Below are 25,396 nucleotides of genomic sequence, written 5' to 3'. Positions count from 1 at the left end.
TTTATTCATTTCTCATTAGGCCTAACAAATAGCATTTCCCACACTTCAATGTATTCATTGCATTTGATTCTTGATCTTGTTCACAAGTCATAGCTCCACTTTAAGAGTCCATCTTTGAGAGTTTAAAAGGGGCATGCTCTAAAAACGATCACATGACAGAAAAACGTGAAATATGTTAAACTGCTCAAGCATTAAAATTATGCTACCATTCATTTCCCTTACCTAGCATTATCATAATTCAAACAAGGAGTTAGTCATACCCAGTAGCTTTTTGACTTCTGGGTAGGACTTCAATCTCTCTTGTATTAAGTTGCATCTTTATAAAATGAAAATATTACTTTATAAAGATTTAAAATAAGAAAAAACTTTCTGACTTACTTGCTGAATGGACCAGTCTGGAAGCAGAGATAAAATATAGGCTAAATGAAAGCCTTAGGCTGCTGCTCACTCAGTTCTCTATGCCAAAAATATACAATGCTTTTATTGAAAGGCTGGGGTGGAAATGATGGCGCATGTCAGTGAAGTGAACTCAAATTATAAACTAGGATGCATCAGACAAAGAGACTCAGGAAGAAATCAGCTCAGGGGAGGGGAGTGCCTTCCTCAGATTGGTCCTATTTGACCCCATTTTCAAAATTATGTCAGCAAGAAAAGCTATAAATGTGTGTATATGCGTGTGTGCATGTGTTATCTGTGTATTTGTTGACATTGGGTATCGTTTTAAACTTCCGCCACTGTATTTATTGAGGCAGTCTCTCTCTGAACCCAGACTCACCAATCCAGCTAGTCTAGCTAGCCAGGTTGCCCCAGGGATTCCCTGACTTTGCCCAAGCACTGGGATTACAGGTTATCACACCTGCCTGGCTTTTACATGGGTTCTGAGACTCCAAACTCCCTTTTTAACGCTTGTTTAACAGGTGCTTTATGCACATCTCCCTAGTCCTAAATTATAGATTTTAACATACATTTAGGAGAGAAAAAAATTCTTCATTGTATTATAAGATATTTCAAATATGCTATCAACAGAATTATTTTCCAAAAATTCTTTGCAAAAGCTGTCACACTGCAACCTAAATTGAATTTCAAGTACAAGATGGCTGAAATACAAATAATCACGTGTGAACTTTAGTATCAAATACTTCAAGTGAGCTGTGATGGACAGCTGGAGGAAGACATGCCAGGCAAATGGTGCAACAACTAAATGATGCCTGCTACCCACAGAGTTCCTAGAACGGGAAAGGCACAAGGGGGTGGCTGTGCTGGAAAGAGCAGCGGTCAGAGACAAAAAGAGTAGCCCCAGTTATGTGACCCATGGTTACAGTAAGCCTTTGTGGATCACAGTAAAAGCTTGCATTTTCACTCTAGCCAACAGAACCAGGAGGAGGCAAACTGTTTATACTGATCACGTGTAAACACTTTATATACCATGGGCTATGCAGTGTCTATTTAATCATCCAACTCCATTGTGGTAAAAACTAGGCCTGGGTGATGTGTAATTGAGTGAATACTTAATTCCAATGAGACTCATTTGTACTAAGAATGAAAGCTAAACACTAAAACATAATCCACTTCCATGAACTCACTTAAAATCACACCCTACAAAATCCCAAAGTAATTATCAGACTGTGCCTGAAACAGTGTTACTAACTTGCCTGTAGCGAGGCTTAGGCCTCTTCAGTGGACAGCACTCGTGGCTTCCCCATGTCGCTGTGCCCCAGGCTATTTTCAGGTCAGTGGTGTGTGCCTATTTTTAAGAGCCACTGCACTACAGTCTTCTTTTTCTTTTGTTTATTTTTTAATTTTAAAAAAGTACATACTGTACATTGAGCATATTCCCCGCAGGCTTCTGTTTCCTCCTTTTTCTTCCCCTCCTTCTGGTAGAACCACTGCACTGTAGATCTTTTCAAAACGGTTAGCATCCAGCTGGCAATTGGTTGCTATGGCATCCAGAAAGGAGCCTGGGAATGATCGGCTGTCTTAAAGCTTCTGCTTGAGGTGCTAAGTATTTGTATGAATAGTAACATGATTTTATTTTGGTCTTTCACCTATAGTTCTTTAAAAAAAAAAATAGGGATTTAAGGAGCTCGTTCGGTCAAGTATTAGTGCTTGCTATACAAGCATAGGACCTGAGTTTAATCCCTGGAATTCACTTTAAAAAATAAAAACAAACAGGGTAGTGGCGACCTGACCTGGAGATAAGTAGATCCCTGGCCAGACAAGCTTCACCCGGAATCAGCAATCAGTGAGCTCCGCGTAAAAGTGACACCGTCTCTAAAGAGTAGAAGCATCCTGGAAACCACACCTGATGCTGACCACAGGCTTACACACAGAGAGAGACAGACAGGCAAACACAGACAGAGAAACAGAAAAGGGGCAGGCACACAGAGAGAGATAGAGAAGGGGCAAACAAACACACACACAAAAGCAAAAAAGGAGGCTGGGGAAATGGCTTAGTGTGCAAAATACCTGCCTTACAAGCACAAAAGCTGAATTTGATCCCTAGAACCATGCTTTAAAAAAAAAAAAAAAAAAAAAAGCCAGGGGTAGTGACATATAACCCCAGCACTGGTGAGGTAGACACAGGAGAGCCATGGGGCTCAGCCTGTCATACTTGGTGAGTTCCAGATCACTGGGAGGCTTGGAAAAAAGGAAGGTGGTTGGAAGGCATTCCTGAAGAAACAGCCAAGGTCATCCTGTGGCCTCCACATGCACAAACATATGTACATGCACAACTACGGTGGGTTTGAACAAGAACGCCGGCATACATTTGCTGCACAGTTTGGATGTCATTTGGAAAGGTTATAAAGCTTGCTGAAGGAAATACATGGCTGGGGCAGGCTTACAGGTTTCATAGCGTCACCCCTCAAGCTGCTTTCTTGTGTGTTGATGAAAATGTGACCAGACAGCTTCCTGCTCCTGTTCTCACCCCTTCCTCATCCACCATGAAAGACTCTTACCTCTCGCTTGCTTTTCGTCAGGGTAGCAGGAAAGTAACTAACACACTCTCAGGCACACAAGCACATATGTACACAAACTTTCTCAATGTTGTAATGCCTTGAGTCAGAATCTTCTCCAGAGGTTCTGCTATTTGAATGTTCAGTCACCTGAGGTGCTGCTATAGGGGGGTAGGAGGTGTGACCTTGACAGAGTGGTCACTAGAAGCAGGTGTTGAGAGCTGAAATCCTGCATTTCCACTTCACCCTCTTTGCTCTGTGCTTGCACCTGCAGACGTAAGCTCTTAGCTTCCTGCCCTGCCACACGTCTGCCTGCTGTCACACTCTGCCCACCATTATGGACCCTAACACTCTGGAACGGAAGCCGAAATAAACTCTTTCTTCTATAAGTCACCTTGGTCGTGATGTTTTATCACGGCACCAGAAAAATAAGTAATAGAAGTCACACATGGTTTGTCAGCAAAAGTATTTTTTAAAATTTATCATGTGAGCAACTAAAGCTGAAAAATTTGTGTCTGACACAATTCAAGAAGTTTTACATCAATTTTTAATTACAGTACGAAGAGTAGATATACAGACCCACCGTGCAGTTGCTTCCCCAGTTCCTTATTGTGTGACTAGAATAAACATACTTGGCAACCGGCACAATCCTCAAAGTGATCCACAAATCATTATGGCAGGAAGGCTCAAGTAAGAGCCCATCAAGATTCCTCTCCTCACCAATGCAGTAAAAAATATGTACACGTGCACACACACACACACAAATTGGTGCTATAACTGAAGATTTGAAAAACAAGAAAGATGGTAACCACATGGCTTGACTGTTAGAACAGATGACTCCTGGTGAAGGGATATGAATTATCATCACAACCTAGACAGGCAGTAGCTCTAATAGCAGCTAGCACCTATGATGCAGTATTTACTGGATCAAAGTAATGCAGTTTGTAACCTAGTAGTTGATTGCTTTTTTTTCCCTCTGCACTAAGTTAAAAGGAAAAAAAAAAGGCAGAAGCACTTCACTTTGCTAAACCACACCAGTCTTCTGTCTGTAATTTGTAGGTAATTTTCCTACATCCAACATGTTCCACAGATGATGATAATATCGAGCATATACCCAGCATCGCACTGGTCTCCTACATGGCATTATACTGACTGAATCTGATGATTAAGAAATAGCAGTGTAGGTCTTACTGAGATACAGGAATGCCCTAGGTGTGGTACAAGTCTTTTATCCCAGCACTCAGGAAGAAGAGGCTGAGGGATCTCCATGAGTTTGAGGTCAACCTAGTCTACACAGGGAGTTACAGCACAGCCAGGGCTACACAGAGACACATGTTTTCTTTATGGAAAACAAAGAAACAAAACAAACAAAAAACAACAAATAAACAAACAAAATCAAAACCAAAACATAAAATGTATACAAACCAGTTAAGAGCCTAGTCAAATGACTAAAAACACAGAGAATTTAACACAGAGAATTTAGTCAGGCTGCTGAGCAAAGATAAACGCAATGTAACAAAGGTATAAGCTTCAGAAAGCAGTTACTATTATGAAGGAACAAATGATAAATTGAAATTATGAAAACTTAGAAGCATAGACAAAAGCTCTTTAGAGCCAAAACTGGGAACCCTGAGGAAGAGAGACTCAGCTGGCGTTCAGTTCAGCACACTCACTCAACAAACAGAAGACTAAGGTTAAAAGTCCTCAACCCATGCTACCCAACCCATTGTTGGTAAAGTTCAGACACTGGTCTCCTGACTTTATGAGCATGCTTTCTACCACACTGTAGCCTGACTTTTAGCTACTTTATTGTTGCTTTTGTTGTGGGTTTTTTTGTTTTTGTTTTTTTACCTATCATCCTTCTCCACCCCAATCCCCTAACACAAGGAAGGAGAGAAAAAAGGTTACAGGAGAAATGGGTCATCAAGTTCCTTGAAGCAAGTCCAAGCTTCTTCTTCAGGGTATCTCCAATCAGCAACCAGCAACCAGCAGTCCAGCAAAGAGCAAAAGCAGCAGCAAGAACCAACAGCAGCAGGGACCAGCAGCTGTCACCATAGCTCCCCTGGGGTCCTAGCATTATACACCTTCTAGAGAGTCCCCAGAAATATCTTGAGAAGGCAAAAGCATGCCCCTGCTAGAGCTTGAGGCAATTTATAGTCAGCTGCTGTGGTCAGTCTAAAGCAGCCTGTATCCCACACCTGGGATTTAAGGAAAAAACAAAAAACATATTCACATAATATAACTGGGTTTTTAAAAAACAAAAATTCTTAATATACCATCTCACTCTCCACATAGTATCTTATGTCTGGTCAAATAATATAATAATAATTAAATATATTCAAGCAATAACTAACCCTTTAAACTCAGAGAAGCAAATTATAGACTATTTGTGCACGCACGTGCATAGATGCACACATGTGTATGTATGTGCCTATCTATAGACAGGTAGATAGATAAGTAGGCAAATGAACAGATAGGTAGATATTTGGATGGATGGATGGATGGATGGATGGATGGTTGGACGGACAGATGGTTGGGTGTATTCAGGCAGAGGTAGAAGCTGGGTATCTCCCTCAACCTTACTTTTTGAGGCAGGATTCAGCTAGGTTGGCTAGCCAGAAATTCCAGCACCAGACGACCACAGTGCAAAGCGTCTGAGCATGAATTCTGAGGGACGGAACTCAGGTCCTCATGCTGTGGAGAAAGCACTTTACAAACTGAGCCCCAGCCTCAGCCTATGTCACTGCAGATACATCCCTTCTCACGCCACACTACACAGAACCTATTCCAGTTTTTAAAATCTTACAAGAGAGGGTCCTTCTGAAAGTTATGCATGCTGTCTTCTTCTCTAGATATGAATTACATGGATATATACATTATGAACATTCACAGGACGTACATACATGACTTCTGTCCTTTTTTCAGGCATTTATAAGCATCCATAAAAACTGCAAGGCATGCTGCCATCACTTTCCACATATCCATAACACCAACACTGATTAATACATCCTTAATATATTAACCCTTTTAACTCCCACAATCTAGATAAAGGCAACCTTTGTTTCTAGATTTAATTATAAAAACGGAGAAACTGCTTTCTATTGTGGAAATGACAAAAATCATGAAGAAAAACATAACAAATGACAGAGACTTGTAAATACTGAAAACCAAGAACACTAGATAGGGCTGCAAACAGAAAGTGAACAGTAAATGGTAAGAAACTCGAACTAGCAAGATCTGGAGTAAAGAACAAGCTCCATAATTTACTACCCATGTGCCCTAGAAAAAGATACTTCATTCCCCCAAACTCCGCATCTGTCAAACAAGTGCACTAATACAGAAGTGCTTAGGGATTCTAAATACCCGCTGAAATGGTCTTCATGGAGCTGAATGCAGTAACTATTAACTACTGTGTAAGAATGGCAGTGCTGCCGCATGAGGCACTTCTAAAAGGAAGAAAGCGCCGAGCTTATCCAGGGCCATCACAGCACCTTCTGTTTGGAATCCTCACTCTCTAATACAGAGCATGCTGTTCAGGAACAAAGTGATTTAATGACGCACACATGACCTGAGTGTTAGGAAAATAGTTGTAGGAGACTTTAGATTAAAATAACAGATGTCATGGATAGAATAAATAATTGTGGATTCAATTTTCAGAAAGCTGAGGAGGTAGCTCAGTTGCTAAAGGAGGCCCTAGGTTCAATTCCCAGCACTGCAAAAAAAATTGGGGGTGATGATGAATGCTTACGATATCAGCTCTCAAGAGGTGGAGGCAAGAACACCTGAATTTCAAGATTATCTTCTGGCTCAAACCTAGCCTGGGATACATGAGTCCTTGGGGGTAGGAGTGGGGGGGGTAGTCTTAGAGAAAAGACAACTAGATGTGAACAGAGACCTAAAGAAATGTGTGTTTGAGGTGATTATTTTTTGCGGGGGGGGGAGTACTGGTTGGCTATTTTTGTTTTGTTTTTTGAGAAAGGGTCTCCTTATGCAACCAAGGTTAGCCTGGAACTCATGATCATCCTTTGTCAGCCTCCTGAGTACTGGGACTTCAATCTTTTACCGTGGTATATGCCACCATAGCCAAATTAAGTTAATTACTAGTTAAGTAAACTTTGTGGGGGCTGGAGAGATAGCTCAGAGGGTAAGAGCACTGACTGTTCTTCCCAAGGTCCTGAGTCCAATTCCCAACAACCACATGGTGGTTTACAACCATCTATAACAAGATCCAGTGCCCCCTTCTGCCATGCACGTATATATGCAAGCAGACACTACATATATAATAAATACATCTTAAAATATATATATTTATTAAAAAGAAAACTTTGTGAAAGAGTTGGGGTAAAGATAAAGAGACCTGAAGGAGACAAGAACTCCATAAGACGACCAATGGACTCAACTATCCTAGGCCCATGGGAGCTCAGAGAGACTTAACCACCAACCTAAGTGCATGCACAGACTGGAGCCTACACCTATGGAGCTGATGGACAGCCCGCTCTCCATGTGGGTCCCTTAGCAACTGGAGTGGGGGCTGTAACTGACATGGATGCAGTTGCCTGCTGTTGGATCACTTCCCCTAGCTGGGCAGCCTTGTCTGGCCTCAGTGGAAGAGGATGTGCTTAGTCCCAATGCAACATGAAGTCCCTGGGCAGGATTGAGGAGATGGGGGGAGGGGCTGCTCCCTTCTCTGAGAACAAGGAAGGGGAGAATGGGGGAAGAGGGTGGGACTGGGAAGAGAGAAAGGAAGATTGGGATGTAAAGGGAACAAATAAATAAACAAAACAGAAAAAAAAAGATTTAAGAGAAAAAAAAAAAACAAACAGTGGTACAAGCTACCCTGGCACTCAAAGGCAGAGGTTCTTAATCTTCCTAATGCTCATGACCCTTCATACCTTCAGGTTGTGGTGACCCTCAACCATGAAATTATTTTTGTTGCCACTTCATAACTGTAAATTTGCTACTGTTAAGAATCTACTGTCAATATTGGAGAAAACGGTTTGCCAAAGGGGTCACAGCCTACAGGTTGAAAATTGTGCCTTAAGGTGAGTTCAAGCCACCCAAAACAAAACAAAAACTTAAAAACAGAAACAAAAAAAAAAAGGAGAGAGAAAAATCTTAAGTACAAAAATAAAATAGATTAAAACTGATGATATAGCCAAGAACAGTGGTGCTCACTTTTAATCCCAGCACCTGAGAGGCTCATTCAGTGCCAAGCCAGTCAGGGTTACTGCTGAGAACTTGTCTCAAAAATTTTAAAAAGTAAACAATAATAATAATAATAATGAAAAAGAAAAAGAAAAAACAAAAAACAGCCAGGTATGGTGGTACATGCCTTTAATCCCAGCATGAAGGAAAGCAGAGGAAAGATGATCTCTGTATTCCAGGACAGTCAGGGCTATACAGAGAAACCCTGTCTCAAAAAAAAAAAATAAATAAATAAAAAGAAAAAAACTAAATAAAAAATAAATTCTACACTACTAACACAAGCCAAAAACTTCAAACAATCAGATGCCAAGGCTTAGGAGAAACTAGAACAAGACAAATGGAGGTAATGGGGAAAAGATCCAACTCCCGTTAATACACTGCTGTTTTTGAGTCACTGATAAAGAAAAACTAATCTAGAAAGAGCAGAAAGATGCTACTCTTTCCTTGGGTTTAAATAACAACTATCAGGCTGCAGGGATAGCTCAGGGATAACTCAGGGTTCTTTCAAGTTCAACTGACAGAACCATGTTGGGTGGCTCACAACTGCCTGTAAGTGCAGTTCTGGAGTTCCCCAGGGACCTCTGGCTCCCCTTGGCACCTGCACTCATGCATACACCTACAGACATGCAGTCACACACAGAACTTAAACCATAGTCAATCTAAAAAAATAAAAACCTACCGTCGCAGCCATACAAATACTAGAGGTAGTTCTCCAAACGGTTAGAAAATAGTCTTATTGTCACACAAAGAAACATGGGACCAATACAAGAGTAACCCAGAAAGACAATTTCCTTCTTAGGAGGCAAGGAAGCACACCAAGCAGGAAATCCGATCCATTTTCAATCCTTACACAGGAGAAGAAAGTCTCTCCCTATTGGCGGTTACAGTCTTTTTCCACGTTGGCTAGTTGTAAAAGAACCAAGGCGAAAGAAAAAGGAATCTGCCAATCTAGGAATGCAGTGGGCAGACAAACTCATCAGGTGAGCAAGGTCAAAAATTTGCATAAAAAGTTTTACAATTAGGGGACAGTAGAAGGTTTGGATTCCTTAGCCCAAAAGTTTCTCAGGCTGGGAAAAGGATAAGTCCTGTTGGCCCTTGGCGCACTGGCCATCTTGGGCAGAGAAATGGCTTTTCACAAAACTTCTTTTGTTCTCTAGCCTACAGTGGCATTTTGTAAAATTACACAGAAAGTACAAATGATAGGACACAATGGGAGGATTCCGAGCAGTGATATATTGGGCAGAGATGGGAAAATAAAAGCAGGGGCTTAAAGAATAACAAGTTTGAAACAGGAGAAAATAAGAAGCAACAGCTAGAGCCAGAGCTCAGCTGGTGAAGTGTTTCGCACCAGGAATCCGTAGGCTTGACACCTGCACCTCATAAAAGCAGGCGCGGTGACACAAGCCTGCAATCCCAGCACTCACTAAGGAGGTGGAGGCAGAACTAGAAACTCGGGGCTATTCCCAGCTACATAGCAAGTTCAAAGCTGGTCTGGAGTGCATGAGACCCTGCCTCAAAACAAGTCTCAGTCTCCTCTCTGTGAGCAGCCCTAGGTCCTCCAGGAGCCCGTGCTGGTGGGGTCCAGCTGACCATCCTTCAGGTTTTGCGGACTGGTTTGCTTGATTGCTTGACTTTCCATGCTGAGGGCTGAGCCAGGCATTAATGCATGCTACCCAAGTACTCCACGACCCAGCTACAGCCCCAGCCCAAGGTCTTGGTTATGGTATTCATCACCAGCTAGAAAATCTTCTGTATGAACCTGAACCAATGGTATTTCAGTATCTGCTATAATCCACTGGGCTACTCTGGAAACAGCCTTTAAGTTGTCATTGAAATGACTTTCCTTAAAATCCCAGTCTAAACTCTCCTTTGACATCCCACTTACTATCTTTTGTACATGAGAAGTATGAAGCCTTCTTTGTGTTTCTCCTCAAAAATATTTCCTCATCACCAACTCTTGAACTCCTCTGTTCACAGACACAGCTCCTGGCTGCCCCTGAGCCATCTCTGAGCAGGTTGGAGGTCTGCCTGAGGTGTGGGCTGCAAGCAGCTGTCACTGTGAGTGTGAAATGGAACTTAACATCTGCCAGCCACACACTAACAGGAGCCTGTCTTATCTTCCTCTGGAGGGAGATGGTCAAGCTGGAAAGAACTACGGTGACAGAGTTAAAAACACCCACTTGCCCTCCATCACAAAACCAAGTGGTGTTGTTTTCTGCATTTGCTGCCAATGTCCAGATGCAGAGCTCATTTTTATAGCACACATTGTTAAGGGTGAGAGAGAGAGAGAGAGAGTGTGTGTGTGTGTGTGTTCTGCTAAATGTATTCTAATGATAGTAAGTGTTGTTTTAAAATAGTGTGAATTATTTTAGTGGCTGGATTGAATAGAAAGGCAATGGCTACCTAATAATCCTCTAATGTTATGCAGATAAGCTGTTTTCGGAGTTTGCTAGGGGGAGAGGGCTGTTAAGACAAAGCCACCATGAATGGTCCTTGGTTGGAGTATGAGTCTCTGGGAAGTTCCCTGTGTTCAAATTTTCTTGTTCTGTTGCTCTCCTTGTGGAGTTCCCGTCCTTTCCAGCTCTTGCTATTTCCCACTTCTTACATAAAATTCCATTCATGGAGATAACCTAGAACCCCTGCACAGATGTAGCCCATGGCAGTTTAGTGTCCAAGTGGGTTACATAGTGATGGGAAGAGGGACTGCCTCTGACATAAACTGATTGGCCTGCTCTTTGATCACCTCCCCCTGAGGGGGGAGCAGCCTTACCAGGCCACAGAAGAAGACAATGCAGCCATTCCTGATGTGATCTGATAGACTAAGATCAGAAGGAAGGAGAGCAGGACCTCCCCTATCAGTGGACTTGGGGAGGAGCATGCATGCAGAAAGGGGAGGAAGGGTGGGATCAGGAGGGGAGGAGGGAGGGGCTTACGGGGGGATACAAAATGAATAAAGTGTAATTAATAATAATAATAAAAAAACTATTTAAAAAAAAAGACAGAGCCTCTTGTTGCCTGGTTAGCCTTAAACTCAATGTAAAACTCAAGCTAGCCTTGAATTCCTAGGGCCCTGTTGTTTGAGGGGGAAGAACTGCTATTTGCACATGCATGAATTGTAACTTTACTGCACTGTGGATTCTGGAGCTCTATAGAACTAGTCATTAGGGACTGAGAGTGTTATAGAATTCGAGACAATCTCGAAAAGACCACAAGATTCAATTCTGATTATAATTAGCCAAATTTATCAAACTAGTAGCAGGGCTACAGTCTCTAACCACATTCAGAGACTTGCCACTCAGAAGCAGATGACCCCTAGCAGGCTTTTAAAGGCAAAATCCACAAATACTTCCTTTCTGTGGAATTTACAGATCAGTGAGAAGCTGCCTTACTCCCTCTACACACAGCAATAATTGACTTTACAGAAGCCAGAGCAAGCAGTTAATCATTTCACAACAGTTACACAATTCTGGGGAGGAGGTAAGGAGTCAGGGTTACTGGGAAGTTATCTATCAGGATTTAAAATAGGTCAGAGACAAATGGCTACTAACATGGGTGCCTGGCACAAAATGGAGTTTTCCTTGACCATCACAAAAGTACTGTCAATTAGTAAAGCTTGGATATACTAAGTGATGACCTAATTAAACTTTGGATGAGACATACACTTACCAGTTCTAAACTACGAAAAAAGAAATGCTGATCACACGACAGAGAACACAAGCTGTATCTACTGACAGAGCTTGGGAAAATAGATTTTAATCAAAATGAAAAGAGAGAAGATATATGAGAACATAAGAATGATCCACAAAATTCAAAGAAACACTTAAGACTAAACAACTGGAATGAGGTGAGGTGGGGTGGGGAGATGTTTCCACTGGGGAAGTGCTTCGTGTAAGCATGAAGACCTGAGTTCAGATCCCTAGTACCCAGAGATCTGGGAGCAGCAATGCACACACCCATAGCCCAGCACATGGTGAGCAGAGAAGAGCAGATCTCTACAACCCAGAGGCTGGCCAGCCAGCCAACCAGTGAGCTGCAGGTTTAGTGAGAAAACCTGTCTCAACTAGAATGGACAGGGATCAAAGAAGATATCCAACATCAACCTTAGCCTACTCATGCACTAGCACCTACATGCATGGATGTACACATGTCTATGAACACATACATACACCGCACACATACACCTAGGGGCTAAACTAGCAAAAGACCTAGAGACATACACATCTGCTCTAAAGGAAACAGATGACTCCTCAGAGAAGGGTAAATTACCAGGCAACTTACAACTGATGAGAAAAGAAAACATCTATCCATTAGAATGTACCAAAGCTGGGGGGGGCACACACCTTTAATCCCAGCACTCAGGAGGCAGAGGCCTCCTGTGAATTTGAGGGTAGCCTGATCTACAGAGTGAGTTCCAAGACAGTCAGGGCTACAAAGTGAAATCCTACGTGGAAAACCCAAAGACAAAAAACGAAAATAAAAAGAAATAAGAGATTCCTAGACTTCACAGCTGAAGTCTACTAAATACCTAAAAGCAGGCAATGCCTATCAAATAAATCATCTTGACCTAAACCTATTTTGTAAAAAAAAAAAAAAAGCAGAACCTTACGACCCAAACTAGAAATGAACAGGACAACAAAATAGTCTAATTTGAAAACACCAATCATAAACATGAATGAAAAAAGTTTAGAACAAGTATTAACAAGTCAAATCCCAAATACACTGAACTAACTCATAAAGCAAGTAAAAGTCTATTCCAAAAATATAAGGATGATTCATAATTTTTAAAATTACATTTATGTAATCTATATTACATTTCCACAGGAAAGGCAATACATGTGATTATTTATCTCAATAGGTATCTTCTGTTTTGAATCTGAAACAGGGTCTTGCTATGCAGCCCAGGCTCACCTTGAACTTTCTCCAGTCCTTCTGCCTATGTCTCCCAAGTACTAGGGTTACAGACATTACTCACCCATCCTTGGTCAATAAATTTCTGATTAAAAAAAACCTTGGTAAAATGTATCACCTCTCTCTGGGTGGTAAATACAGAGGGCAGCCTAGGAAGCTAACAAATACAACAATGCTTCCTTAGAAGATGCCTCAGAAAACCTGCAGAAAACATCACACTTCGGGCTGGAGAGACGGCTCAGAGGCTCAGAGCACCATCTGCTCTTCAAGAGGTCCTGAGTTCAGTTCCCAGCAACCACATGATGACTCACAGCCATCTATACTAGGATCTGTTGCCCTCTTCTGGCACACAGGTGTACATGCAGATAGAGCAATCATATACATTAAATAAAACAAATTTAAAAAAGAAAAGAAAACATCTCATTTCATTAAACTTTAGAAGCATCCTCAGCAAAATCGGGAGTAAGGCCAAACTGCTGTTCACTCCGTACCAGCACTGTGTCTCATCTGGAGGCTAGAAAAGGAAATGTGACAAACTTAAGCCAAAGAGAATTTTTGGGGAAGAATTTCAGTAACTCCCAAAAGAAATGCAAGGCTGAAGAGAGCAAGTTAGTACTAGGGGCCTGCAAAGGGCCATGCAGAAGCATGGTCTCTGTAACAGAGCACGCCCAATCAGTTAGCTAGCCATTCAGCCAAGATCACGGAGTTCCAAGTGCTCTTTGCACTAATATCACAGAGATTCAAAGAGCAAAGAAACATCCATCTAAGCCAGGCATGGTGGCACATGCTTTTAATCCCAGCACCCCAGGAGGCAGTGGCAGGTAAATCTCTATGAGTTCCAGGCCAGGCTGGACTACAAAAAGAGGTCCAGGACAGCTGGGGCTTTCATGAAGAGAAACCCTATATATATAAAAAAAAAAAAAAAAAAAAGAAAAGAAAAGAAAAGAAAAGAAAAGAAATATCCATCTACCACAAAACTGTTGCAGAGATTAAGATGTGTGTGTGTGTGTGTGTGTGTGTGTGTGTGTGTGCATGTGCCTGTGTACACACATTAATGGAAACCGGAAGAAAATATCACGTGCACCACTCTACCACGTTCTATCTTATTCCTTCCAGACAGGGTCCGTCACTGATCCTGAAGCTAGGTGAGCAGTCAGCGAGCCCCAGCAATCCTCCTGTCTCCCCAAGCCCCACAGAGCTGAGGTTACAAACTCACCTGGGCTCAGCTTTTTACATAGGTACTAGGGATTTGGTCTAAAGTCCTCAGGCTTGTGCAACAAGCTTTCTTACCCACTAAGCCACCTTTCCAGCCCCAAAAGCTTCCTTTTGTAACCAAAGGCTTAGCTTTGTCTCTTAGTGTAAAAGTCTAAAAATTAAAAAATTAAAAAACATAAATAAGGAATTGGAGATTTGGTTCAATGAGTAAGAGCACTTACTACTCTTACAGAGGACCTGATTCAGTTTCCAGCATGCTCAATGGGTGACTCAGAAACACTTGTAACTCTAGCATAACTCCAGCCCCAAGGAAATCTGACCTCTGAAAGCACCTGTACTCATATGTGCGCGCGCGCACACACACACACACGCACACACGCGCACACACACACATTAAAGTAACAAAAATAAAAATATTTTTAAAAGAGCATAAGTCAGTATTTCTATAATCCTCACCAAGAGACCAACCTTCCTGAAACAATATATTAATCCTAAAAGTCATAAAGGAAATCTGTAAAAACAGATGTCTGTTAAAAAAAAAAAAGTAAATAGTTTTAACCACAAAATTTAAACTTCTGCACTAAAAGCTAAAATTTAATGAGCAAAAAAATAAATAAATAAGTAAAACAAAAAGTTTTAACACTTAGAACAGAATGTCCATGACGCATGAAAAGAATCAATAAAATAAAACAACAATCTACATCCTGATAAACAGGCAAAAGATAATTAGGCAGTTACAGGAATTAAATCAAATGGCCACTAAACCAAGGAAGCACACACACTAATAACCATGAAAAATGCAAATGAAAACTGCTTTCTATGACTGACAATAATTACTACTGCTAAAGTTAACAGGTACTCCGACACACTCCCTGCTTGCATAGGCGTTCTCCTGGGAATGCTTTCATTTACTGAACTGGGAGAAAAACATGTTAATTAACCTTCAATTATTCAAGTGATTCTCAAATTTTGGACCTCTAGAGACCCCTAAAATTTATACAGAGCTCGCATGGGTTACCACGGTTTGGAGAGAGATCACAAAAGGGCAAAGGGGACTTGGAGTCCACAAGGAAAATACTTCAAATTTTTATCATGATCATGGTTCTATTAGTGTTTTTATCCAAAATCATGTAACTGTGATTTTTTTAATTAAATATACTTACATAAGTCATATGTTTAAAAAGATGATTTTAAAAATTCCTTGGGCTGGGGCCACAATCGGTGGGAGGGCATCTCCCTAGCACCCACCTCCAGTAACAGTAACAATGGGCCTAGAGTTTTTGTTTACATTCAGCTAAGTGTACAGTTTTTTTTTTAAAGTTTTAACATATGGGTTTTAAAACAGTCCACTAAATGTTAAAATAAATAATGTGTTCTTTACTAAAATAACCATATTATCCAAAGTAAAAACTATTTCGTGGGAAAAGGTACACTGCAAATCTCCTTAATGTCCAGCTTCAAACAGAAATGGTTGGTTGGACTCATTTGATCCCCTGGGAAGCTTCACTGCACACCCATAAAGGCAATGAGATGATGAACGACCGCTGACTATCATCATTATGGAAATAACTAAGCTTAGAGTGTGTGCCAGGGAAATAAATAAAAAGTGAACCACACCTTGAGAAGGTACGGAGTGGTAACAAACTGCAGCTGTCTCTAATCAGAGGAACCCTGCAGACGGGCCGCCCTTCAGCGAGCTAGACTCACAGTCTCAGAAACACAGGAGAGTCCAGGCTCTAGAAAACCAGCGGTCCGCAAGAGGTGGGCCCATCAAATCAGCCTCCCGCCTTCACACCTCACCTGAGGGACAGGGAGAGGCAGCCAGTAGAAGGCAGGGAAACGCCCGAACCCGAAGACCGAGACTCGGAAAAATAATGGGAATAATAACAACAACAGGAAAGCCACACGGTCCGCGTGGGGGACAGGAGGACACACTCTGCTCTTGGGTCCCACGGCTCGCGGGCCTCGGTGGGGTGAAGACCACGTCCCGCCCCGCGCGTTTCACAGATGGTGAAGTGCCCAGTGACTGTTAGCTGGACCGCGTCTCCGTGACTCCCCGGGCTCAACACGCTAGCAAGGTCCGGGGTGCCAGCTGGGACGTCCTGTTCAGAGGTCTGCACCAGTGTCCTAAGGCCAGGTCGGAGTGGGGTGCTCGGTACGGAGGGTGGGACCCGGGGGACCCTGCCCTCGGCCGCCCCGGCGGGGAGGACGCGGAACCCGGCGCGCGTCGGGACCCTTCACTCACCTGGCCGCTGCTTCAGCGCCATCACCGATACGAGGTAGTGGGCGATGTCAAAAAAGGGGAACATGGACGTGCGGGAGAAGGCCAGGGTCAGTTCGTTCCACGGGTACTCCATGACGACGACCGACCCCGCCGGCCCGAGCAGCCGCGGCTGCCGGTTCCCCTCCGGCGGCCCGGGTGGGGGAGGGGACGGCCGCGCCAGCTCCAGTCCGGCGCGTGCGCCCTGGCGCCCAGGGGGGCCGCCGAGGGGCGGGGTCTGGGACGGGGGCGGGGCCTGAGCCGGAACCAGAGGCGGAGCCCGCGGGTTATGGGCCTTGTAGGGGTTGGCCGTGGTTCTCCAAATAAAGGTATAACCTCTGCTTGGTGTTGTAGTCATGGATGGTGCCATTCGCCTTTTTTTAAGCAACCACAGTTTAACTCACATACTGAAGATATGAAGAATAAAACAGTAGTGATTTATTCACAGTCTCATTAAACTTGAGTTTTCCCAGAGGGACCTTTTTTTTTTTTTTTTAATTTTTAAAGGACCCACAGAATTGTACAAAGCATAAACGGTATGGATGCTTAGTTAGGAAAGACTATTGCTGGGAAATGCAGGAGGCATTAAGAGCTAGTCTATAAATGCTAGGAGGTAGTTTGGCTACAAACTGAGAAATAAAGTTGGAAAAGAAATAAGCCTTTCACAATAAAACCAGGCGGTTTAAGCTCTTCATCAATCCCTGCATTGTGCGCAATCTTGTTTACCAAAAGCCATACCATTGTGCTAAATTCGTCGTTCAGATGAAGAAGATGGGCAGGACCCTGAAGCTGCAATCCAGCACCAAAGATTTATGGGAAGAGACGAGGGAAATCAGAATGTACTCACTGGTCCCAGACAAAAGGTACTGTTGCAGGTGGCTCTTAAAGACAAGAAAACCAAATGAAGACTGTTCCAAGCAGAGTAAGATGGAGGCAAACTCCATCTGTAAAGACACCAAAAAGAGCCAGGTTTTAAAAAGAAGGAAAGGAGCAATTTGAGAAAGTTGTTTGCAAAAAGAACTAGAAACAAAGGTAAAGAAGTAAGTCTGAGTGAGAAAACAAGTGACTTTAGGGCATTTTTATTTGACTTGTCAACAGGCCACGCTGTTACTTGGGATAAGTAAACATACACCGTACTGAAGGAGGAGCAAATGACTGCTGTATTGCTGTAAAGGGCAATCACCTTTTTCTCCTGAACTTCACCTTTGATGTTAACTCATTTAGCAAAGGTTATTTGCATACATGCTTTGTACCAAACATTTATTTTACTGGATGTCAGAGGCACTGTCACCAGGCTTAAAACAGGCTTTTAATGCCAGGCTTAAAAATGTAAGAAAATGGTAGCAACTTTCTGCATTTTATAGCCTGTCAAGAAACAGTGGCCTTGTTTTTTAACAAGTAGATTAAATCCAGGTCTGCTTTTCTAAGCAGATACCATCTATAGAGAAACATTTTTAACCTCTCACATACTTTGTTATAAAAATAAAAAAAAAAAGATAAGACACACTCAAGGTTTTATTAGTTCTTTTCATAGATATTAAAGGTTCCCTGATATTTGATTCACCACACAAATGTAAAAGTAAGCTTGGTCACCTCTGCATAGTGTCTAAAGATAATATTTTTAAGATCTAAAATAAATGACTTAGTAATATCACACACTAAAAGCCCTATCCAGATTTTATATGCGCCTATTGTATTTGCTTCTGGTCAGTACATAGAGTATTTAGTCTAATGAAATGCTGCACAGCTGAGGAGAAATGCCTATCTCCTCAGGGAATGAAAGGAGGGAAGATTTGAAAAAGGAAAGAAGAAAGGCAAGTTCTGGGAAAGTTTGTCTCGGAGCATTCAGGCCTTTCTGACATCTGAACGTGACTTATAAAAGTTGCTGATAAAACAAATCCAAAGTCTATACCTTAGAAACAAAACTGAGCTAATCAGTTAGCATTTAAGGAACTTTGACTCAAGTTCTTCGAGGCATTTATTAGTTCAGAAACATATAAAACTGGTATTTTTCTAAACCAAGTTTCTCAACAGTAGCACCATTGGCATTTGAACTGAGAAATTATTTTTTTTATTTGGGACTGCCCTAGGCATTGTAAGATAGTACATATTTAACAGTATCCCTGGTGCATGCACACATGCATGTGCGCACACACACACCAGTTGTGATGATCAAAAATATCTCCAGATATTTCGAAATGTTCCCAGGGTGGGGAGGATTGCAAAATCATGCACAGTCCAGAGCTAAACTGGTAAATGAATAAAGGTGCTCTGGCAGAATGTGCCTCTATTAATACAAACAATGTGGTCATGCCATAAAATTAACCAGAAGGTTAATTCTAGAACTGCTCTCATAACCCATCTTAATCTCAGCTTGGTTGTACTTCTCCTTGGCTCGATGTCTTAATACTCAGCATCACAAATGGCATTTCCTTTCTCTCCTGCAATGCTGCTTCCTAGCCACTGAGTGGCATGCCTTTCACTTTGAGAAATGCATAGTTTTTTAAGAACCATGAAGAGCACAAGAAAAGAAATATTCATATTAAAGGGACCAATTGCACTTCTAAACTTTACTATGCTGGATAGGCATTTTTGTCTAAAGTTTTTAAAATTTAATTACACTTATTTATTATGTGTGTGGAAGTTATGTGTGTGTGTGAATGTATGTGACTCAGCATACATATGGAGGTTCAAGAACAACTTAATGGAAGTCAGATCTCTCCTTCCACCAGGTGGGTCTCCCAGGTATTGAACTCGGGTCCTCAGGCTTGGTGGTAAATGCCTTGTCCCACTTGAGCCATCTCACCACCCCACCTAAAGCTATTTTAATAGCCACTTCAAAGCTGCTCTGCATCACATTATATTACCATAGATATGACAAATAAAACACATGTACTTTAAATTTAGCCTTTTGTAGGGGTTGAGACAGAGTTTCTCTGTGTATCCTTGGCTGTACTGGAACTTACACTATAACAAGGCTGGCCTCAGATTCAGAGATCAACCTGCCTCTGCCTCCCAAGTCCTGGGATTAAAGGCGTGTAGCATCACAGCGTTGGCTTGAAGTTAACCTTCTTAATGATCAGAATTATAAGGGAGGATTAACTAGAGGATGCTGATCAAACTCAAAATACCTACCACATCCAGTCAGCACAGTGAGCCTCTGGTTCGCAAGGCTTCTATGATTAAAGCAGTCTGAAAAGCTACCTAACTCTACTCGGTATGTATTCCGTAAGGACACCTTCAGCATTATTTCTGAAGAAATATGACCTTGTTCCTTATTTCATACACTTGAAATGAAAATCTCTTCCTCTAAGTATCAGTATCATTCATACTTCCAGTAAATATAAACTAGTAGGCTAAAAATATTCTCTAAGTACAAACTTACTAAATAAAAGCCCAACGTCACCAAAGGAAGTATCTCCTTTTCACCAAAGATAACCTGCCAGTCACCAGTGCAGCAGCTGCAGTTCTCTGTGGTCCATGACACTTGTAGCGGTCTGTTTCTGGTCAAGAGTGATAGGGACCATTGGGAAGAATGCCTAGACACTGAAAGAAAAGGAAAACATTTGGCTCAGTGAGTGAGGGTCCTTGCTATCCAAGCCTTATGACCTGAATTCAATCTGGAAACCTACAGAGACCGAAAAGAATCAACTCCTCCAGGAAGTTGTCCTCTGACCTCATTGGCTGCCTTGGCAAGCATGCACTGTGTGTACATGCCTCCCACATATAATAATAATAATAGTGATGATGATGATGGTGGTAGTGGTGGTGGTGGTGGTGATGATGTACTGGTTTGAATGAAAACTGCCCCCTGTAGGCTCATAGGGTGTGGCGCTACTAGAAGGTGTGGCCTTCATAGAGTAGGGTGTGGCATTGTTTGAGGAAGTGTGTCACTGGGGGTGGGGTTTGAGGCTTCAGATGCTCAAGGTAGGCCCCATGTTGCTCTCTCTTCCTGCTGCCTGTGGATGAAGATGTGGAACGCTCAGCTACCTCTCCAACACCATATCAGCCTGCAGGCTGCCGTGCTTCCCACCGTGGCAATAATGGACTGAACTCTGAAACGGTAAGCCAGCCCCAATTAAACGTTTTCCTTTATAAGAGTTGCCATAGTCGTGGTGTTTCTCCACAGCAATGGAACTTTGACTAAGACTAATAGTAGTGGTAGTGGTAGTTATAGTAAATGATGATGGTAATAATACATAAAATGGAATAAAAATTGTAAGAAATTTTCAGGACAAATAATAAGTTATTCTGGGAAGCTTAAGCAAAGTGAGGAAGTTACGAATGCCATGAAAGTGCAGATGCCCTCCACCCACCCCCAAAATAAAGCAGGATACTTCTAGGCCCTACAATAGCAGAGGGTCAGACCATTCTCTCAGCTACTGACCATACTCAGTGCCAAAATCCCTCAGCCTGCACCCCTCTCCCTCCATTTAACATTGCTAGGAGACACAGCCTGTCTGGAATGGGAAATATATCTTCCCTTAGTTAATATACTCTTGGGGGGATTGTCCGAGTCAGATGTGAGACACAGATGTCTATCTGAGGCAATCTCTTGAAGGGAGAAAGAGGCACAAAGAGAGAACATCAGGCAGACATCCCAAAAGGTATGGCCTTCTCTCTCTCTCTCTCTCTCTCTCTCTCTCTCTCTCTCTCTCTCTCTCCCCCCTTCCCTTCTTACCCTTCTCCCCTTACCTTCTTACTCTCTACCTTCCCTTCTTACCTTACCTTTTTCTTTTTGTGATACAGCACCTCACATAGCAAAACCTGGCCTTGAAAACTCACTATGTAGCTGAGGATAGCCTTGAACTTCTAATCTTGATGTGTGGTTTTCTGTGGTGTTGGGGCTCAAACACAGGGCTTCAGTGCATGGTAGCAAGCACACATTATCATTCTCTTTAACCCATTCACGTTAGACTAGTGCTAGAGAGAGGGTGCAAAGGCCATCAGTAACAAACTAGATTTTTTTTTTTTTAATCCTGGTAACATCCATCAGTTCCTCTTACGTGTGTACACTGTGAGTACTGGTTTTTCTCCTGTTGGAAAACGCTCAAACGCTACTAGGGATTTCCTTGACTGACTGATACTGTAGCAATGAAAAGGCCAGGTGAGATCCAAGAAGGCCTTTGAGCAAGCATCAGTAACATCACCATATCTTTTAACATTATCCAGCAGAACCCATTGCTTTCTCCTCATTTAAGATACTAAAAAAAAATGTCCATTGTTGTTAAAAGTATTCTATCCAACTCTGAACCTTTCCTCTCCCAAGAGCTCATGTGTCCCAATCAATGGGAGAAAGATGTACGGTGACTCTGCTGTCTCCCAGCTTCTCTTTTGCCCCTTCCAGCTTCTATTCCTCTATGACCAGGATGCTCAGTGGGCAGAGGAGGGGCATAGTTTGAGAAAAGGGATAAGACTCCTGCAGTGGTTTGACTAGGCTGACTCGTGTTTAAGCTTGGCCATCAGGAGTGCCACTATTAGGAAGTATGGCCTTGCTGGAGGAAGTAACTCACTGTTAACTCACTGTGGGGCACACTTTGAGGTCTTATAAATGCTCAAACTATACCCAATGTGGCACACAGTCTCCTAGTGCTGCCTGCAGATCAAGATGTAGAACTCTCAGCTCCATCTCCAACACCATGTCTGCCTGGGTGCTGCCATACTTCCCACCACAGTGATAATGGGCTGAACCTCTGAAACTGTAAGCCAGCCCCAACTGAATGCTGTCCTTCATAAGAGTTGCCTTGGCCACGGTGTACCCTACATTTATGGTCATGAGCCTAGCTCTTAAAGGCGAAGTCACCTCTCCAGCCCATGGTGTCTCTTCATAGCAATAAACCCAAGCTGGTAAGTGTTGGCTATAGGTTTGGTTTGTGTTTTTCTTTGAGTTTGTTTTCAATTGTTGACAGCTTCTTTGGGGGTGGGACCCAGTGCTATCACATTCACCGGGTATATATGTGTGTTTGCTCTTGAGACCATAGACCTCCATGGATCAAGGTTTCTTGACATCTACAGTTATAGCAGACACCATGCGTAATGAATCCAACATGCCCTTCTGCATATTAGATTAAAAATTAATACATGTACTTCTTACCTTATGTAAGAAGTACATGTATTAAAACATTGGCAGATTAAATGAAAGGGGAATTCTGTTATCAGCTTGTGAACCAAAGTGAGGAAGAGCAAAGGGGAAAAACTGATACTGTCCACCCTAAAGGTCTGCTAGAAAGCTGCATGAATCAAAACACGATAGTAATGACAAAAGGACGGGAAAGTAGATGAAGGAAAAAGGAAATACAATCTCCCTGAGAACATAGACCTATGCCCTTGCTATGGCCTCTCTGCAGCCTTGAGCAGCCATCTTTTGACCATGATGGAAAACAGTAGCTGACCAAATATCAGTTATGCCTCTCTGGCTTTCTTTTGCATGAGATAAAATAGTCTTTTATCTGTTTAAAGAGAGTGAGTATTGGCTGGGGGAGAGGAAGCACATCCTTCCTCACAGAGGAGTAGGAAAGCAAGCGCTCCACCTTCTGAATCCCTTTCCATAAACTCCCCTTTGGCTTCCCCGATGCTGAGACTGTTGGTCATGGACATCGCAGGACCAGATGTTAACCTTTATTCGTCCTGCATAGACATCGAGCTTCTCATTTTAGGATGCAATGTTTAAAACTCTTTTGTTTTAGAGTTCTAAGGAGAATGCTATTAATTAATTAACTAGTTAACTAACTTATTTCCACTCCAGAAAGTGGGCAAAGGATGGACATGACAGAAAAGGTTGGAAAGAAAATCCATACTTATGTGGCTGAGTACCCAGAAGATGCCTGTAAATTGTGTAGGTCTCTTGATTAACCTAGCTCACTAGCTCTATGAACAAAATGAGTACTTGATGCTTTGAAAATGATACTACATAGGAATCCATAAAGGTGTCTGCATACAGACAATTCCTTGAGCAAATAGAGAAGTCAAGATGTGTGGCTTCAGCACTTGCTTCTTTTTTTATTTTGCTTTTGAGACAGGGTATCACTATGTTAAATCAGGCTAGCCTGAAACTCTGTGAAACACACATGTTTCTTTTGAGTGCTTGGGATTCAAGGCAAGCACCTACATGCCCGGCCCTTCAGCACCCGCTTCTTAACTACTGTGCCTCAAAACAGAAGGAAACAGAGCCACCGTATAGAGCAGTGGTATGAAAGCAGATGAACATCCTAAGTTCCTTCTATGAGAACTGGATATTAGAGTCAATGGGGTCCAGAAATAGAGCCTGGGAAGCTACAAGTGGGTTCTGACCCTACCAGTTACAGAAGGAAGTAATTCCATTATAAGCTGTCCATGTGAAAAGTGACCATAAATACATCCCGCATTGCTTGAGACCAAAATAGTATGGCTTTCTTATAGAGTATGTATACATCACACATCTCCTCAGTCTCCTGGTTAAGTCAGTGTTCAGTTAGCAGAAACATCATGTATAGATGGGTAGAATGTATATTTCAAGGGCTACTTCAATTACTATATGTTCTTTAAGTATCTTTAAATCTTTTGAAACACAAAATCTGTAAAATGGAGACTCTATTGGTAATTTATTATTTATAAAGCCAATTCTTCCTAAGGTTTTTGTCTAAAAAGCTGATTTCTACGTTTCCTTAGCTTAAAGATACAACTAAGAAGCTGCATTGGTGTGCAGCTATGAGCCCAGTGCCCAGGAAGCTGGTGAACTCTGGGCTAATAAGGGCTGCACAGGGAGACCCTGTCTAAAACTAAGTAAGTGAACAAATGTATAAGTAAATAAATAAAAATAAGAATAGTTCATTCCTAAGTTTTTTTTTCTCCCCAAGCACTTTATTAAACTGGAATACAACTTTAAAAATACTATTTAAGTTTTTCAGAGTTACATTGTTTTAGGTAAATATAACGTTAGTTATAGTGTTCATTCACCTGATATATATTCATCTCATTTTTCAACATACCATAATAAGGAAGTCTTCCACCCTTTGGCTCCCTGTTAACACTACCTCACTTTACTAGCATATCAACTTTAACTTTGACTATCAACAGACTTGGACAAGAGGTCTCATCTTATGGAGCATGGCAGAACACAGAGCTCTGTCTGCAGTCAGACCATCCACTCCCTGTGTGCTGTTATAGAAGGCATTGATCAATCTCTGTAAGAAATTGATATAGAAATCACAGCTTTGTTTCAGCACTGTTTTTGAAATCAAGAGATAATGCATCAAAACAGTTTAGCACAGTGTCCACTTAGGAGTTTCTCTTCTTCTCTTTTCATACTGCCAATGCTTTGTAACAGGAATTTTCTTGAGATACCGTGATTAAGAAGTAATTTTAATATGTTTATTCTATATTATCTGTCTGATATCCACTTATAAGTGAATATATACCAGGCGTGTCTTTCTGCTTCTGGGATACTTCACTCAGGATGATCTTTTCTAGTTCCATCCATTTGCCTCCAAATTTCATGATTTTCTTAGTTACTGAGTAATATCCCATTGTGTAAATGACTCAGTGGCTGGCTCTCTGATCACCTCCACCTTCAGGGGCGGGCGGGGGTGGGGGGGGAAGACGGAGTGAAGCCTTGCCAGGCCACTGACTAAGACAATGCTGCCAGTCCTGATAAGACCTGATAGGCTAGGGTCAGATGGAAGGGGAGGAGCACCTTCCCTATCAGTGGACTAGGAGAGGAGCAGAGGGAGAGAAGAAGGAAGGGGGGTACTGGAAAGAAAAGAGGGAGGGGCTACAGCTGGTATACAAAGTGAATAAATTATAATAAATAATAAATAAATAAAAATTTAGAAAAAGGAGAAGTAAGTGCTGACACCAGATGTCCTGAGTCTTATAC

The 25,396-nt window shown here is 42.1% G+C and overlaps 1 protein-coding gene across 1 annotated transcript in view; it reads right to left on the bottom strand.

The window, feature by feature from the left end:
* Tmem38b (transmembrane protein 38B) overlaps positions 1-16,775 on the bottom strand; it is a 37,121-nt gene extending 20,346 nt beyond the window's left edge. The window contains exon 1 of the mRNA XM_021654855.2: positions 16,528-16,775. Within this exon, the coding sequence (XP_021510530.1) occupies positions 16,528-16,639 (112 nt within the window). The 5' untranslated portion in view covers positions 16,640-16,775. The remainder of the gene's footprint in view (positions 1-16,527) is intronic.
* Between the last annotated feature and the right edge of the window lie 8,621 nt (positions 16,776-25,396).

Source organism: Meriones unguiculatus, chromosome 3, assembly GCF_030254825.1.
Source record: "Meriones unguiculatus strain TT.TT164.6M chromosome 3, Bangor_MerUng_6.1, whole genome shotgun sequence".
Lineage (NCBI taxonomy): Eukaryota > Metazoa > Chordata > Mammalia > Rodentia > Muridae > Meriones > Meriones unguiculatus.
Note: the sequence above shows the minus strand (reverse complement) of the source record. Positions and strands in the feature narration are given on the sequence as shown.